The sequence below is a fragment of the Camarhynchus parvulus genome, chromosome 13 (assembly GCF_901933205.1).
Source record: "Camarhynchus parvulus chromosome 13, STF_HiC, whole genome shotgun sequence".
Classification (NCBI taxonomy): domain Eukaryota; kingdom Metazoa; phylum Chordata; class Aves; order Passeriformes; family Thraupidae; genus Camarhynchus; species Camarhynchus parvulus.
Genome location: NC_044583.1, coordinates 13,085,252 through 13,099,854, shown reverse-complemented (window position 1 = coordinate 13,099,854; position 14,603 = coordinate 13,085,252). Strand labels below are relative to the sequence as shown.

The 14,603-nt window shown below is 55.2% G+C and overlaps 1 protein-coding gene across 2 annotated transcripts in view; it reads right to left on the bottom strand.

Annotated features, from left to right (window-relative positions):
- Positions 1 to 100: 100 nt before the first annotated feature.
- LARP1 (La ribonucleoprotein 1, translational regulator) overlaps positions 101 to 14,603 on the bottom strand; it is a 45,090-nt gene continuing 30,587 nt past the window's right edge. The window contains exons 5-20 of one of the 2 annotated variants that reach the window (XM_030957126.1): positions 14,239 to 14,410; positions 13,542 to 13,673; positions 13,257 to 13,400; positions 12,448 to 12,610; positions 12,092 to 12,236; positions 11,702 to 11,876; positions 10,718 to 10,887; positions 10,090 to 10,449; positions 8,842 to 8,965; positions 8,044 to 8,249; positions 7,843 to 7,949; positions 7,374 to 7,525; positions 6,979 to 7,123; positions 6,686 to 6,795; positions 6,103 to 6,230; positions 101 to 5,560 (exon numbers count right to left, since the gene is read on the bottom strand). In XM_030957126.1, coding sequence (XP_030812986.1) covers positions 5,339 to 5,560; positions 6,103 to 6,230; positions 6,686 to 6,795; positions 6,979 to 7,123; positions 7,374 to 7,525; positions 7,843 to 7,949; positions 8,044 to 8,249; positions 8,842 to 8,965; positions 10,090 to 10,449; positions 10,718 to 10,887; positions 11,702 to 11,876; positions 12,092 to 12,236; positions 12,448 to 12,610; positions 13,257 to 13,400; positions 13,542 to 13,673; positions 14,239 to 14,410 — 2,655 coding nt within the window. In that variant the 3' untranslated portion in view covers positions 101 to 5,338. The remainder of the gene's footprint in view (positions 5,561 to 6,102; positions 6,231 to 6,685; positions 6,796 to 6,978; positions 7,124 to 7,373; positions 7,526 to 7,842; positions 7,950 to 8,043; positions 8,250 to 8,841; positions 8,966 to 10,089; positions 10,450 to 10,717; positions 10,888 to 11,701; positions 11,877 to 12,091; positions 12,237 to 12,447; positions 12,611 to 13,256; positions 13,401 to 13,541; positions 13,674 to 14,238; positions 14,411 to 14,603) is intronic. The other variant, XM_030957127.1, reaches the window with a different exon arrangement.

Below are 14,603 nucleotides of genomic sequence, written 5' to 3'. Positions count from 1 at the left end.
CTCCAGTCCCCACAACTGCACTAGGATGAACCCAGCCCAGTTACCTGGCCACAGTTCCCTAAGGAGGGCAAGTTAGCAGAAGAGAAAACCCAGGCACCACTGTCTTTTGAACTTTTTATTTTTATACATTTTTTTGTATTAAAAAGGAAAAAGCATAATTACCACAAATTACAAAGGACTAAAGCATTACTAGAATAATGAATCACATCAGCCTAGAAAGCAGATACTCTGAATAATATTAATGTTATAATACAAGCTCTCATTCAAGTATTTTACATTTTTCTCTGTTCCTTTTATACGTGATGAAGATCCTAGCACATGGGTCAAAGATTATGTACTATCGACAGAGATGGATCATGTACAGCAGGCCGTATTAACAAGATTTTCCTCCCAGGTGATACATGGTCTGTGATGAGTCATTTTAAGTTTGTCTCTACTATAAATGCAGCTGAAGAAGGTTGCACACACTCTCTAGTTTTGGGAAACAGAAGGCTGAGTTTGGACACACAGGGTTTGAGAAGGGCCAGCACATGGAACCATCACCCCTTCAGCTCCAGGCGAGTGCAGAAGGCTGCACTTGCTGGGATGCAGCTCAGTGGGTGTCTCTGAGCCAAAAATCCAAAGGTTTCCAAGCCCAGTGGGACCAGGACAGGCTGGGGGGGAAGACAGGGAGCAGGGCTGCACCTGGGAGGCTTGAGGGACCAAGTGGTGCCACGAGGGGCACCACTGGCACAAGCCACCCTGGCACAGGGCTGACACCTGGGGGGAGAGCAGGAGGGCAGAGCGGGGAGCTGGAGGGAGCCCAGCTGGCACCCAGGGCACCCCCTGCTCCTCTGGAGCTTCCCAGCAAGGGGATGTGCTTGTCACAGATACATCGGTCCTATGTTCAAGTGTCTGCAGAAAGTGAAACTGTAAACTACTCCTGGAAATGCTGCCCTCCAGCCACCCACTCCACACCACCGAGATGAACATTTGCTTAGAAAAAGAAAAATGAAAGAAACTCTTTTATCTGTTACCTGTATTGGAATCTTTAAAAAAAGTCAGTGAGGCATTTAACATCAAGTGTAACAACCCTCTCAGGAAGAGCCCAGCATCCATTTCAAACAGTGACAAGTGACATAACCAGCCTCAGAGACAGGAGACAATAAGCATTGCAAACACAGCTTGCTACATTTACAGTTTTCTTTTTTTTTTTTTTGATAAAATAACTGGGAAGGCATTAACAGCTAGAAGGCCCCCTCTGCACTGCCACGTGGAACGTGGCAGGACACTGAGGTTAAACACATCAGTTTGTTACAGTACAACAATCAGTCCCCAGCAGGTGCCAAAACTCAAGGACCCCACGGGCTACAGTGAGAAGGTGCCATCAGAGGTGCCAGGGGGGCAGCAGAAGAGATGGACAGGCAAAACCAGAGCAGCAGCATCATTACTTTTTAATTTTTTTCCCAAATGAGCACGGCAAAGCAACAAAGCCTCCTCAAAAACACACCTTCCACCTGCACTCTGACCCCACACCACACTGTACCTGTTGCAGCCACCTGCATTCAGACAAGTTAACCTCACCAAGGAGGAACTCCTGAGAAGAGGGGCAGGATGAGGAAGGTTCCCCTGACCCAGCCTCCCTCAGCCTTTCCAGAAGCAGCTGGGGCTCCCCCCAGGCTCTGCCAGTGGCTGGGCACCAGCACCATGCAGCTCTCATGAGCTGTGGGACAATCAGCACTCAAAGGAGCACGTGTGCAACCACTCAATCCTCTAAAATTCAAAAAAGCACAATACGTGGTGGAGGTGAGGCATTCAAACTAAAAGCAAGCCTAACTCCCTCCTCTGCAGAAGGGCAAGAGCTTCCTCAAATGCAAACCCCCTCTGGACAGCTGTCCCTTTACCCAGTGGGGACATGAGCCTGGCTGTGGCCATTTGTGACCCAGCTGGGCACAGACCACGCACCTGGGGAGCTCCCTGCCCTCTGCCAGCCCCACCCTGGCACGGAGCAGGAGGGAACAGTTCTGTGCTCCCCTCCCTGCAGGAACACAGGGCTGAGCCAGCAGCAGCTGCCTTGGGCTGTCACATCCATCTTTGCTCTGTCCTGCCCACTGCTGTCCCATGACAGCAAAACAAGGCACACGGTCCACAAACCTGGAGGGCACTGGGACCACTGGGATTGCTCTTCTGACCCACCTTCCCCTGGGTGCACACACCAGTGTGACAAGCCACTGACTTGGCAGAGGGGAAGGGAAAACACTTCCATGCCAAGACTAGATCCTCAGAATCAGAAATTAAAAATTATTTTAAATCAGTATTTTGGGAAATTCTCTGGGAAATGTCCTACCTCTTCTACAACCCAAGCAATTCCACAGTCTGCTCTACAAGCAACAACTCCATAGCAGCAGCTCATCCCTCCCCATTTCCTATGAATTTGTTGCTGAAATGCAGACAATTGGCTTCAAGAGAGCCACATGCCAATGAAAGGAGCACAGACACAGCAGCAAGGATCACCTGTGGCACATCCAGACCTACCTCCACTTGCAAACAACCAGCAACACATCTACAATGTCCTTGATCGACTCTCCAGCCTCCTCCTCAAAAATCTGGGACAAACCACCTATAAATGTAACCTCAGAGATCTGACTCCAGCTCACAAGAGGGGAAATGCAGAGATAACAGTCACGGCCACAGCACTGTACAAGTGTTACTTTTGCCCATCTTGCCCAGTTCCCAGCCCACAACCCCAGAGCACTGCTGCCATAACGGAGACCCACGGCCTTGGATGGGCTGGCCTGCTGCACTCGGGCCTGGGAGTGGTACCAGCTGCAGGGTGACATGGCAGGGCTGGACAGACCAGGGCAGGATCACAGCACCAGGGAACAGCCAAGCAGCAGCTCCCCAGCTTCTCAAACCCAGCTGTGCTTTCAATTCTAGCAGCAGTTCGTGAAGCCACTCCAGTCAGACCAGCCCACCTGCCCCCACAGGCAGGACCCTGGAGGCAGGGTCAGTTTGGGAAGGGATGGCCTCAGCCAGGGCCCCACAAGCACCCGCAGCCACTGGCCGTGCTTCCCCCCTTGCTCCTGCTCTCAGCTCCTGGCTGCTCCCACCCACCCACCCTGCAGCCACACAGGAACAGCCCTGGAGAGATGATGACTGCTCCCAGCTAAGAGACAGCTCTGGATCAACTGGACCCCTTGGGAAAACTGTTCAGTACCAGCTTGTGACTTTGCAGAAAGTTGAGCTGCACCCTTGGAGTGATGCATCCACACTGCACACAGGAGCACAGCTCTGGAGCTCACAGCGATGGAGCCTGAGCCACAGCCAAGCCTGGTATGCCAGGGACCCAGCAGAAGGAGCAGGGGGGCAGCAAGGCAAGTGGGTCTGGCTGGAAAGGAACACAACTTTCCAGTGCTACCCCTGGAGATGCTCCAGAGACAGCACTGGACATCTCCAAGATCTCATGCCTGACACACGCCCCTCACAAAGGATCCAGCTCACGGCCAGAGTCCACCTGGTGCTGGGTAAGGATGAATCAAGTAAATGCCACAGCAGCTCTGCAGTCACCCCCTGCCTCAGCTGAGTAAGGAGCTACACGGTGTCATCTCAGCCCTTGGAAATGCACAGGGGCTATGCCCTGAGTGGGAGACTCCACGCAGGCGCTGCTGCAACACAACACACAAGGAAACCCAGGCAAGAGCTCTCCTGTGCCAGGCAGGTCCCTGCTCACCCCTGCACAAGTCCCAGCAGCAGCCCTGAGCCAGTGGCTGCTGTGGGACAGCTTTCCCAGGGCTGCCTCACTCCCTGGCAGGTACAGCAGAAGCAGCCCTCACTCACAGCCAGGAGCAGTACCCCCAGCTGCTGGGACATCTCCCTGCTCACTCCCCAACCACGCTGGAAGCACAGACAGGAGCAGAGGCACCTCCTGCCCAGGGAGGGCTGGGGGTGTGAGCAAGGCCAAGACAGAACAATCGCTGTGGTGGGGACAGGGCTGCCACGGCACCAACACAGCGGAGCAGAGTCCTGGATGTGACTGCCCTCAGCCCTGCCCCAGGAGCCTCAGGCCTGGCAGGGAGGCTCCGTGACAGGGGAGGCATCCGAGCGAGCTGCAGGGTCAGAGGAAAGGCCGCAGGGAAGATCAGCTCGGCAGCAATGCCGGGAGGAGTCTCTGGGCCTGGGGGGGAGCCAAGAGCCCAGCACACCCCGGGGTGCAGGAAGCCAACAAGCCTCCCCGGTCCAGCTCCACCATAAGGCAACTTTTTTTTTTGTGTGTTTTTGGGGTTTTTTTGTTTGTTTTTTTTTTTCTTTTTTTTCTTCAGTAATATTTCCAAGGAAGAAAGCAAAGGGAGATGTGTCTTTAAGAGTTTTTCTGTTGTTGTTTTAGAGGGGTTTGTGGGTTGGTTTTTTTTTTTATGTCATTTTTTTCCAAGGGAAAAGGAAGAGAAAAGCTCCTTCAGCAAAGTCCTGTCTTTGCAAGCGATGGGCATTCCTGGGGCAGCGGGTGCACCGTCCACACAGGCTCGAGTCCAGGTGCCTGCCAGCCTCCCAACCAGCCATTCTCGCAGGAAGGAGTCACAACAAGCCTATCCTCGGCAAAGGTCCTTTGGTTGACTTCCAAATTGTCCGTGACAGAAGGGAGAGGTGGACAGAGGGAGAGCCAGACCCTCGGGAAGGCGAAGACGTTGGGGAGAAGGGAGCAGGAGAAGGAGGAGGGCGATGCTCCTGGGCGGAGGCGGCGTTGGAGAGAGGCCCCGGCGCTCGGGGAAGGAACGGGAGGCGCCAGCCGGGTCATGGAGGTCAGAGGCTCCGCAGCATCATCGGCACACGCTGTGGCTTCGGTCCCCCACTGGGGGGAAACCTCGCTCCTCCGAGCTTCCTGAGCGGCTGCCCCGCCATCCATCCCAGGGGGACACACAGGGGACTCGTTGGGGCCACACAGAGCAGACTTGTTTTGGTAAATCCAGACGAACTTCTAGCAATAATTTAAAACTTGATATATATATATAATAATAAAAAAATCTCCCCTTTCCAACCCAGCCAGAACACTTTTTTTTTTTTGAAGAGACACTAAGACATGAGTGTGTGCACAGGAGGAGAGAGAAGGGAAAAAGGTTGGGTCTGCTGGGAGCAGGTCTGGCTCTGGTCAGGGTAGTAATAGCAAAATGGTGTTTTGGATGCAGATCGTCTTTGCTTTCCAGCCACAAGAGAAGAAAATCGTGTGCGTTGAAGTTTCTCCCAAGCAGCCTATTCCTGGGAACCCACCTTCCAGCTCCCTTCCTGTCCCACCCCCTCATGTCTGCCCTTCTCCGAGCCATTCCCCACCACCCTACCCCACCCCCGGCAGGAAGCTGCAGCCTCTCTACTTCCCCACTGTCTGCGACTCTGCAGCTGATGGGGCAGGGGATTGCTGGCTCAGGTTTTTGGCATCCTCTTGTGCAGGCTGGCTGGGTGAGGCGTGGGCTTGGCTGGATGGGCACTGGCTGACCGTTTTGCTGGAAGACTGGGATGGGTAGCGCTTCCTGCCATCTCCCCCTGACGTCGTAGGGTATCTCTTGTGTCCACCTTCCTCCCCCATGGGTGGCTGCAAGAGAAGCACCCCAGTATCAGCACAGCCTCCTCCAAATAAAGATCCTGATCCCTCCCCTGGGTTCAGGAAATAGCCTTCCTGCAAGCCTCCAATTGCAGCTTCTCTCTCCCTGGCCCACATTCACCCCAAGCACTCAGCTTCCCTGTCCAAATTTCCTGCTGCCACATTTGACAGAAAAACCGACTGACTTCCACAAAGTGACCACAATGGTGACAACCTGCTCTTGGTCACGTGCTTCCCACACAGAGGCACTGTCCAGAAGTTTGGGAGCCAAAGCTCCACACAATGCTGGCTCTACTCAAACCATCAAAGCTCCCTTTCCTCACCAGGGAGGACAGGCTCACCCAGCTCTGCTATCCCACACTGAGTGGGTTTGCCATATTCCAATCCCGCAGTTTGTTCCTGGCCTGGCTGCAATGACTGGGAGTGACAGTAGGGTGTCACTGCCCCCCTCCCCACCACCACTTGGGGCCCCAAAATCCTCCATCCTCAGAGGACAGGGTCCTCAGTGTGGTGCAGGAACTGTCTCTACTCACATCTACTCGGAAGTCCTCGAGGCGCTTGAACTTGCTGAGGTATTCTTGCAGTTTGCTGTTAATGTCCAGATTTTTGGCTTTGGAATATTTTAAGAAGGCCCAGAACTTTTCCAGCCCATAGAGCTGCCCTGGAGGAAAAAAAAAAAAAGCAAACAATCCAGATGTCAGCAGAACAAAAACCAAACAAGACACCTTTCCTTCAGGCTTCCCCACAAACCCTACTGTCCTGCTGGTGGGCACAGCCTAGGCAAGATGGAACACCTGGAGGGAAGCAACCTACATCAGTCCTGGGCAGCCCCACCTTGGGATGTCCCCAGGCTCAGTCACTGCAGGGCTCTGAGAAATCCCACAGGAAATGGTGCCTGTACAGGAATGCTTTGGCAGAGCTGCACCCTCCCACTGCCCTCCTCCAAGCCCCAGCAATCTTCACAATGGTGATACTCAACCCTCTCCCATGAAATGAGCAACAGGACCAGTCCACAGCACTATGTGGCTTCCCCACAATGATGAGAAGAGGTTCAGGAGCACCACACAGCTGAGCTACATCACTGCCAATCCCAGGGAAGCCAAAGGAGGCACCTACCAGCTTCATAATCCTTGATGGTCTCTTCTTGGAAGTCCTTAAATATGTCTGGCCGGAATTTCTTCTCCAGCCCGTAGCTGTAGTATCTGAAAAGGCACTCCAGACCGTACCTGGGAAGGGAGCAGCACATGCAGCTCACACACTGCTGCACACAACACAGGGCAGCAGCAGCAGGAGACTGAGAACAACCCCAGACCCACCTTCAAGCAAGGCAGAGCCATTGCCTTAATTTCCTGTGAGCCCTGTAGAAGGCCAAACCCTAAGAAAAGTCCACTCTACCCCTCCTCTCTTACCTGTATCCCTCCTTCCCATCCTCCACAGCCAGTTGCTTGAACTCCTCATACATTTTCTTGTTGAAGTGATCTCGGAGGAAGAAGGACCAGAACCGGAAAAGCGTGTTCATCTCCTGGGACTGACCAATGCCCAGTCGTTTTCGCTCTGTTTGGGGAAGAGGGGACGATTACAAAGCCAATCCTCCCCCAGGGAATCAGGGGCTCACGTGCAGGAGTGCCCTGTGGTACTGGGATGACAGCAACCCAGCCCCAGCACTGGACACCATGAGCTCCTCAGAAACCTCAGGGACACAGCAGGGATGTCCTGTAGGACCTTGTGTCCATCCCTACCATGTTCCTGTCCCCAGCATGGCAGCACAGACACCCTGTCCCTCCCCTGAGTACAGGGTCCCTACCGTTGAGGCAGCGCCGCCGGTATTTGTGGTAGACGTGTTGTGTGAAGCCGTTCTCCTTGAGCAGCTCGTGGGAGGGATGCTGGAACTTGGGCAGGGACTGCGGGGTGCAGCCATAGCTCCCAACAGCTGGGGTCCCCTCCGAGGGGCTGGAGCTGAGGTAGAGATTGCTGTCAGCACCCTTTCCACCCAGCAGAGGGGGGTCACACTCCACCCCACCTGTTTGTTGGTCCCACCCACACCTTGTCACTACCCTGGGTTTGGGGCATGAGCCATGGAGCAGTGTACTAGGAATGGGACCAATGTTTTTAATCAAGTCTCATCTTGCTACTCTCCAAGGCCACAGATTTTCCCCAAGCCTTTCCAGGAAGGGCAGGTTTGGATCCCTGGATGCTGCTTTCCCTTTCTTCCCACATTCCCTCCCTTTCCCACTTCTGCCTCCTCCACGATCCTGCAGGCCTGTCCCTGGTACCTGATGGAGGCAGTCCTGGGCCTGTGCTCCCTGGAGTCCATAACCCAGCCCACGTGGCACTCCATGGGAGGGTTCGAACTGTGCCTCGTCTTCCTCTTCCGCGGAGTCTGCAAGACACGGAGCATCACAGATGTGCTCCCTTCCTCCTCAGGCCCCAGCTGGGAGCCCCAGCTCCTGTCCCCCAGCCCAGCCTGGTCCCACCTTGGCATCTATCGTCCTGCCCTCTTTCACCACAGGGTAGAAGCGGGGCGTCTGCGTGGGGTCCTTGAGCTGCGGCGTGCGCGGTGTGCGCGGCGTCCGGGCGTTGCGGTAGTTGGGCGATTCTGGGACGGTCGTGGGCAAAGAGCGGGCGATGGTGGAGGGCTCAGGGACTCCGAAGAGCTTGTTGGCCAAAGCGTCTGTAGGTACTGCAGGGAGAGACCCCCACCCTGTGTCAGCCTGGGCTCCAGGCACTGAGTCACTGCCAGCCAGCAGATGGAAGCAGCAGGGGCCGGAATGCAGGGACATGTCCCAGCTCTCCCACACAGGCAGCCTGAAATCCAGTTTGGCCACAAAGCACAAATCTGAGCAGCAGATGCAAAGAGCTCCCCACAAGGTATCTGTTTCCTAGTGGTTAACAGCAGCAACAAATCCCTATCCCGTAAGACACAGCCCTGGTGTCACACAGGCAAACAAGGTCCAGCAGGCAGCTGCCCTTCCAAGTACTCAGAGAGGGTCCAAGAGGAAAGCCAAATCCCAGGAACAACATCTGAGCCTGCCACAGTTTCCTCACTCCACTGGGACACCCCTGCTTTTGGGCTCCTCTTCCAGAGCCCCACAGCATTCAGCTGGGAGCATTAATCTGGGAATGATGCAACTCAGAAAATGCTGTGAACTAAATAATCCACTACACCTGTGACCCCAGTTCCTTCTCCCCAGCTGCTACCCTGCCTCCAAGAGCCTCTCAGCATGAAAAGCCTGCACAAATTTGGTCCCATCCATTCATCCCCCATCTCTTACCTTGCTGGAACCTGGGGGGACCAGGAGGAACTTCCTGGTTTGGATCCACGGGGGGCTCTGGGGTCAGGGTGTCAAACTGCTCCCTGCTGATCATATTCACCTTCTTGAAGTTCTCCACCTCTTGCTGCATTGGAGGAAGAAGATGGTGAAGAAACCACTCACCCCATCACAACCATGGCTCTGCTTGAGCAACAGCCACAACACTGGGCCCCGAGGGCAGTCACAGGGCCTGGGTGCCCACAGGGCACTGGCTGCATAGGGGCAGGAAGGGGAGAGGCAGCAGACAGAAAACTGGGCACTGCACAGGCCACATTTGAGTCATCAATGCTGCCAAGCTCTCAGGGATCCCACAAAGCAGCTTCACTAACCAGCACCTGTTTCTTTCAGGCTTTTACCAGCCAGGTCAGAGCCAGTGCAGTAAAGCTCAACATGAGCTCAGTGACCCATTTTTGGCCAGGTCCCTCTGCCACCCTCCTGTGTCCCTAGAGCACCCCTCCCCACACCCTCACAGCCATGCTGGCAGCAGGGCACAGTGCTCCCATGGATCTGAAGGACCCACAGCCCAACACACACTGTCCCTGTCACCCCAGAGAGCAGCACTGCTTCAGCAATGGGCCAGGTATCAAACTTAGAAGCACTGAGCCCAGCTGGCAGCTCTAATAAGTCATCCCGCCTCACAGCCATGATTTCTGTCACTGAATGAGTCTAGGCAAGTCCCTGGAAGTGAGAGTCACCAAGTTGGGACCCCGATGTTTCAAAACAGCAGATGGGCTTTCTATAAAAAGCCCATGTCTATGCAAACTGACACCAAAATGGAGAAGAGCATGGGCCAAGAGCAGCCCAGCCACCTATGAATCCGTCCCCAGCACACGTAGTCTCCAACAGGCTGTGCCCAAAGCACAGGGCACTAAGGGCAGTGCAGAGACACCCCGTTCCTCTCACAGATCTGGCACTGCCAGCTGAGATCCTGGCAGACAGTGGGCCCCATGTTCCAGGTCACCTCACTACTGGCACTTTGTTTACCTGGTTGTAGCCTCACATCTGCTTACAGCACTGTGTTTATCCCTGGTATGGCCAAACATGATGCTGGGAGCCAAGAATCCCAAACACTGCAAGAGGACTAATCCCAGTTTAGCTGTACCCCATGAACAGGCTGTAACCCACTGCCCTGCCCTTTTCACACTGCTGCACACGAGGCTCCCCACAGGCCACAGGGATCCCTCCCATCCTCGGATCAGCCACTCTCACCTTGATCTGCGAATACTCCGGCTCAAACTGCTCTGTCCACAGGTCCTGCTCGTAGTAGTAGAGCCCATCATTGATCACCTTGGCCAGCTCTGAGCTCATTTTAGCCCTGGAGGTGTGGTTGCCAGTCCTGTCCCCGCCGGGGTGGCGGCGCAGGTACGGGGGGGTCTGGGTCACAATGAGGATCTTGTTCACGTCGCGGTCGTCGATCTCGTAATCAGAGTCCTCGTCTGACCAGTCAGTGAAGGTGTTCTTGCGCCCGTCCATCTGCTCCATCTCCTCATCAAAGAGGAAGTCGAGCTCTTCAGGCTCATCTTGGTCCTTTTGCTTCTGCTGCTGCGGTGTCTTTGACTCCTCTGGTTTCTGCAGGTCGGGGGGCAAGGGTGACACAGGGTAAAGCCCACACAGTGACACAAGACCCAGCTCTCGCCCCTTGTTGCTTTACCCAGCCTGTCTGGGGAGAATATTCATTTACACCAGTGAGGAGCAGCTCCAAAGGGGCTCAGATGGACACAGGAGAGACTGGGACATCACTCCCAACAGACCCTACTGACTGAATCCTGCCCATGTATGATCCAAGTCACTCCAGTCACTGGGAGACTCCCAATCCAACAGCTCCTACATCACTTACCTTGGGCCTGGCTGGGGAAGGTCGGGGTCTCTTCTTCACTTCAATCCATGTCTCTGAATCCAGGTCTGGCAGACTTGTGGACAATCCCTTGGGCATTGTCTTCAGGTTACTGACCTCCTCTGTTTTGGTGGGGACTGGGCTGGCAGGACGTGGGGAGCCTGGAGCAGACTCTGGAGCCAACAAGAGCCACAAACTGCTTTAGAGGGAGGGAGGGAGGGAACCCAGGGGGTGTAGTTACAAATTACCCAACCATTCTGGCAGCATGGCACAGCCTGCAGGACTAACTGGCACACAGTGGCCACAAGTGCTAGAGTGGGAATCTCCAGTTAAAGTTATGATGCCAAGGGCAGCCACAGGGCTTTGCAGGTGACAGCTTCCCAGACATAAAAAGCCCTAAAGCAGGTGCTCTGCTGCTCTCTGGGAAACTTTCCAGAGAGAGTCTGCAGCCAGATCTTCTGTCAAAACTCTTATGGCAGCCCCAACATCCTTCACGTGGGCTCTCAGGCCCAGTCCTGGGCTCCTGCCAGCCCCCGTGGGATGAGGTGACAAGAGCAGGGGAAGCCCATGAAGGACAGAAGACCCTTCTGCAGCACTTGGCTGACAGCTCCACACCTGCTGCCCAATTTGTGCCCAGTATCTCCTCAACCAACAAAGGAAGGCTGGATTCACAAGTGTCCTCTGCTCTGCCCAGCAGCTGTAGACTATTTCCAGGCATGCCAAGAGACTTTCAGCAGGACTGACTCTCTCTGAATCCCTTCAACTCTAACAGAGAACAAGCCACACTCAGTCTCTCACACTACCCCATGCCTGGAGGCAGCAGCATTCTGGGAGTCCAAGGACAGAGCCCACTCCAGCTCCCACCACCAAGCAGAAAGGCACTGGCAGAGCCCTGCCCTGGGAACACTCCTGACTCTCAGGGTCTCAGTCCTGCTGCAGTCTCAGCACTGCATCCCACACCTCCCTCCTCATTCCCCCAGTGCTCACCAGTCTCCTTCTGGAAGCTCTGCCGGGGCACAAACTCGGGGCAATTGATGAACTGTGAGAAGTCTGTCTGTGTGTAGTCTGCCATAGGAGGGCCAGGCAGAGCCCATTTTTCTGGCTGCTCTTTTCTCCTGATCTTCTCATCCACGATTTCCACCACCTTGCTGTCCTTCAGAGCCTGGAACCAAGCAGTACTTGGTTAACTTAGGGCCTTGCTCTGGCATATTGAGGGGGTCAGTCCAAGCCATTCCTCCCTGGGAGGACTAACAGGAGGCAGGAGCAAATCAAGAACAAGAGAAAGCTCCACTTGCACCTCACCCACAGTGAACAGGCATTACACAGGGGTGATGAGGAGCAGAACAAGGAGCAAAGGTCCCCTTTCCTTGCCCTCACCTTGATGATGAGGCTGATGTCAGTGGTGAGTGCCTGCACGCGGTGGAAGCTGGCGATCAGCGTGATGGGCAGGAACCCCTCCGAGTCCATCTTGCGCCGCAGGAAGAAATCCCGCTCCAGGTTGTCCACGCTGAAGTAATATTCTCTGCATGGACAACGTGTCAGTGAGAGAAAGACCCAAACCACCATTCTCTGGGTACCCCCTAGGAAATAACCCCCACACACACTGAGGGGAGCAAGCCCAGGGAGCCCAGATGTCAACACCTCAGCACAGTCAACACGTCAGCTCTAACGCTTCCCATGGGATTGGATGGACAGTCCCCCACCACCCAACAAGGACAGGAGGTGGTGCTCACATCTGCCTCTTGATGTAGTCCTTGAGCAGCTCCTGGTCCACGCTGTAGAGCTCAGCACTGCTGATGTTGTCAAAGTAGTAGGTGATGTTGCTGGCGTACTTCTGGGTGCGGGAGCCGTCCGAGCCCTCGAATTTCCGGTACCCATACTGGTAGTCAAAGTGCCCTGGGGGACACCAGGGTCAGCACAGAGCCCCTGGGGTCTGCCCTGCCAGATGGGGGTGGACTCCTGCACAAACACTTCCCTCTTCCTGAGGATCCCCTGGAAGCCCTCAGTACAGCACCCACATCCCTCATCCTCCTGCTCTCTGCCTCTGCTACAGAAGAGCCAGGAACCCTCTTACCCAAGGGTAACTGGGCAGCCCAGCTGATGCATGAAGGACCTACACTGAAGCTGCATCAGTGCTAGCACAGACACTGCCCAATCAAATGTCAGGGCAGATGCTCTTTCTCACCCAAGCCATGACTCCTGCTTGGCTCTCAAATGGCATAAAGCCTTCACAGACTATCAACATCCTTCAATTCCTGCTCACAGAAGTATTGCAAGGGGCAGAAACATAAAAAAGAACTTGGTCTGAGTAGCAGGAAGACATCTGCTTTTATAAAAATACTAGTATGAATTATTTGCTTTGTTAACAGCAGCTCAACTTACCGGCTGCAATGACCTGCCACAATACTCCCCTGCATCCCTGGAGTGCTCTGCCCTCCCCTGCCCACTTTAGAGCCCCAGATCTCTCAGGCACACAGACACAGAGCTCTGTGTCACTCTCCCTGCAGTCACAAGAGCACACACACACACACACAATGCTCACCTCCTCTGCCACGGCCCCTGCCCCTGCCCCGGCCGCGGCCCCGGCCCCGGAAGGTTCCTCGCACGGCGCCTCCCTCGCTCTTCACGCTGGACGTCTCGTCGTGGTCCTGCCAGCTGCGCTCGTGCTTGTTGTCAGGGTGCCAGCCTGCAGCAGGGGGAGGAGAGGCAGGAGGGGAGTTAGGGCATGACAGCACCTCCCCTCTGAATGCAGGACAGTTGTCCCCCGGGCACCAGGGCTTGTTCTGCCCCGTGGCCAGGCCAGGAGGGTCCCCAGCCCGAGCCCCACCTTTGAGCTCGCTGCGGTTGTTGGAGGGGTGCCTGTGCTGCTCGTTCTGCCGGTTGTTCCGAGAGGCTGTTTTGTCCCTGGGCACCTCTGACTTCATGTCTATCTGCAGAGGGACCCACTTGTGTTTGTTGCCTGCAAAAGGACAGGGTTTGGGTGTGACACAGGTTCAGAGTGCATCTGCTTCCTCCCCCGCAGCCCCCACACGTGGAGGGGAGAGAGCAGCAGGGCCTTTTGGACAGACCCTGTCCTCTTGACACCCCTCCAGGCCTCAATGGATGCAGAACAGCTCTGACCAGGACTCTGAGACATGGAGGGACATGAGTCAGAGCTTGCCTGTGGCAATTGTTACAGCACTTGTCCTTCCTCTGCCCCTTTCTGCCTGCCCAGGCTCAGGCCAGACTGAGCCCACGTGTCAACTACAGCTGATAGAACCCACAGTAAGGGGCTGCTCTATGCCCCCATGGAGCACACGGGAAGGCAGGCTCCTGCCCTGCCCCTGCTTGGGCTCTGCTCCACCTGATCCCACCAAAATGCCACCTGAAGATTGCAAACACCTTTTCCCACAGCTGTCCCTGCACCGGATCATGTCCTGCAGCAAGGCCTCCAGAGAAGGCAGAGGATGCTTCCACTGCCTGAGGGCTGGGAAGGGGAAGAGAAGCTGAGCCTGGTGGACTGTCCCCACCAGCTCCTGCCTTACCTTTCTTCTTCTGGGCTGACTTCTGGTTGTCATCATCACCATTCTTCTCCTCCCCAGACTCATCAGATTTGGTTTTCAGGCTCTCCTTGCCATCGCTCCCATCTCCCTTTTCCTGCTCTTTCATGTCTTTCTTGACAGGCACCTTCCGAAGGGACGGCGCTTTGTGTGGCTGCTGGGGACACAGCAGGGCAGGAAAATGTGAGAGGTGGGAGTAGTGAGGAGCTGGAGGCAGCCCCCAGCTGTTCCAGCAGGAACAGGAAGACTTTGCCCTAGGCTGGGTGCATCCCTGCTCTGTACCTCCCAAAGCTGTCCTGCTCCTAGGGAAGGGCTCATGGCTGAGCAGGGCAAGGCCTCATTGAAGCACC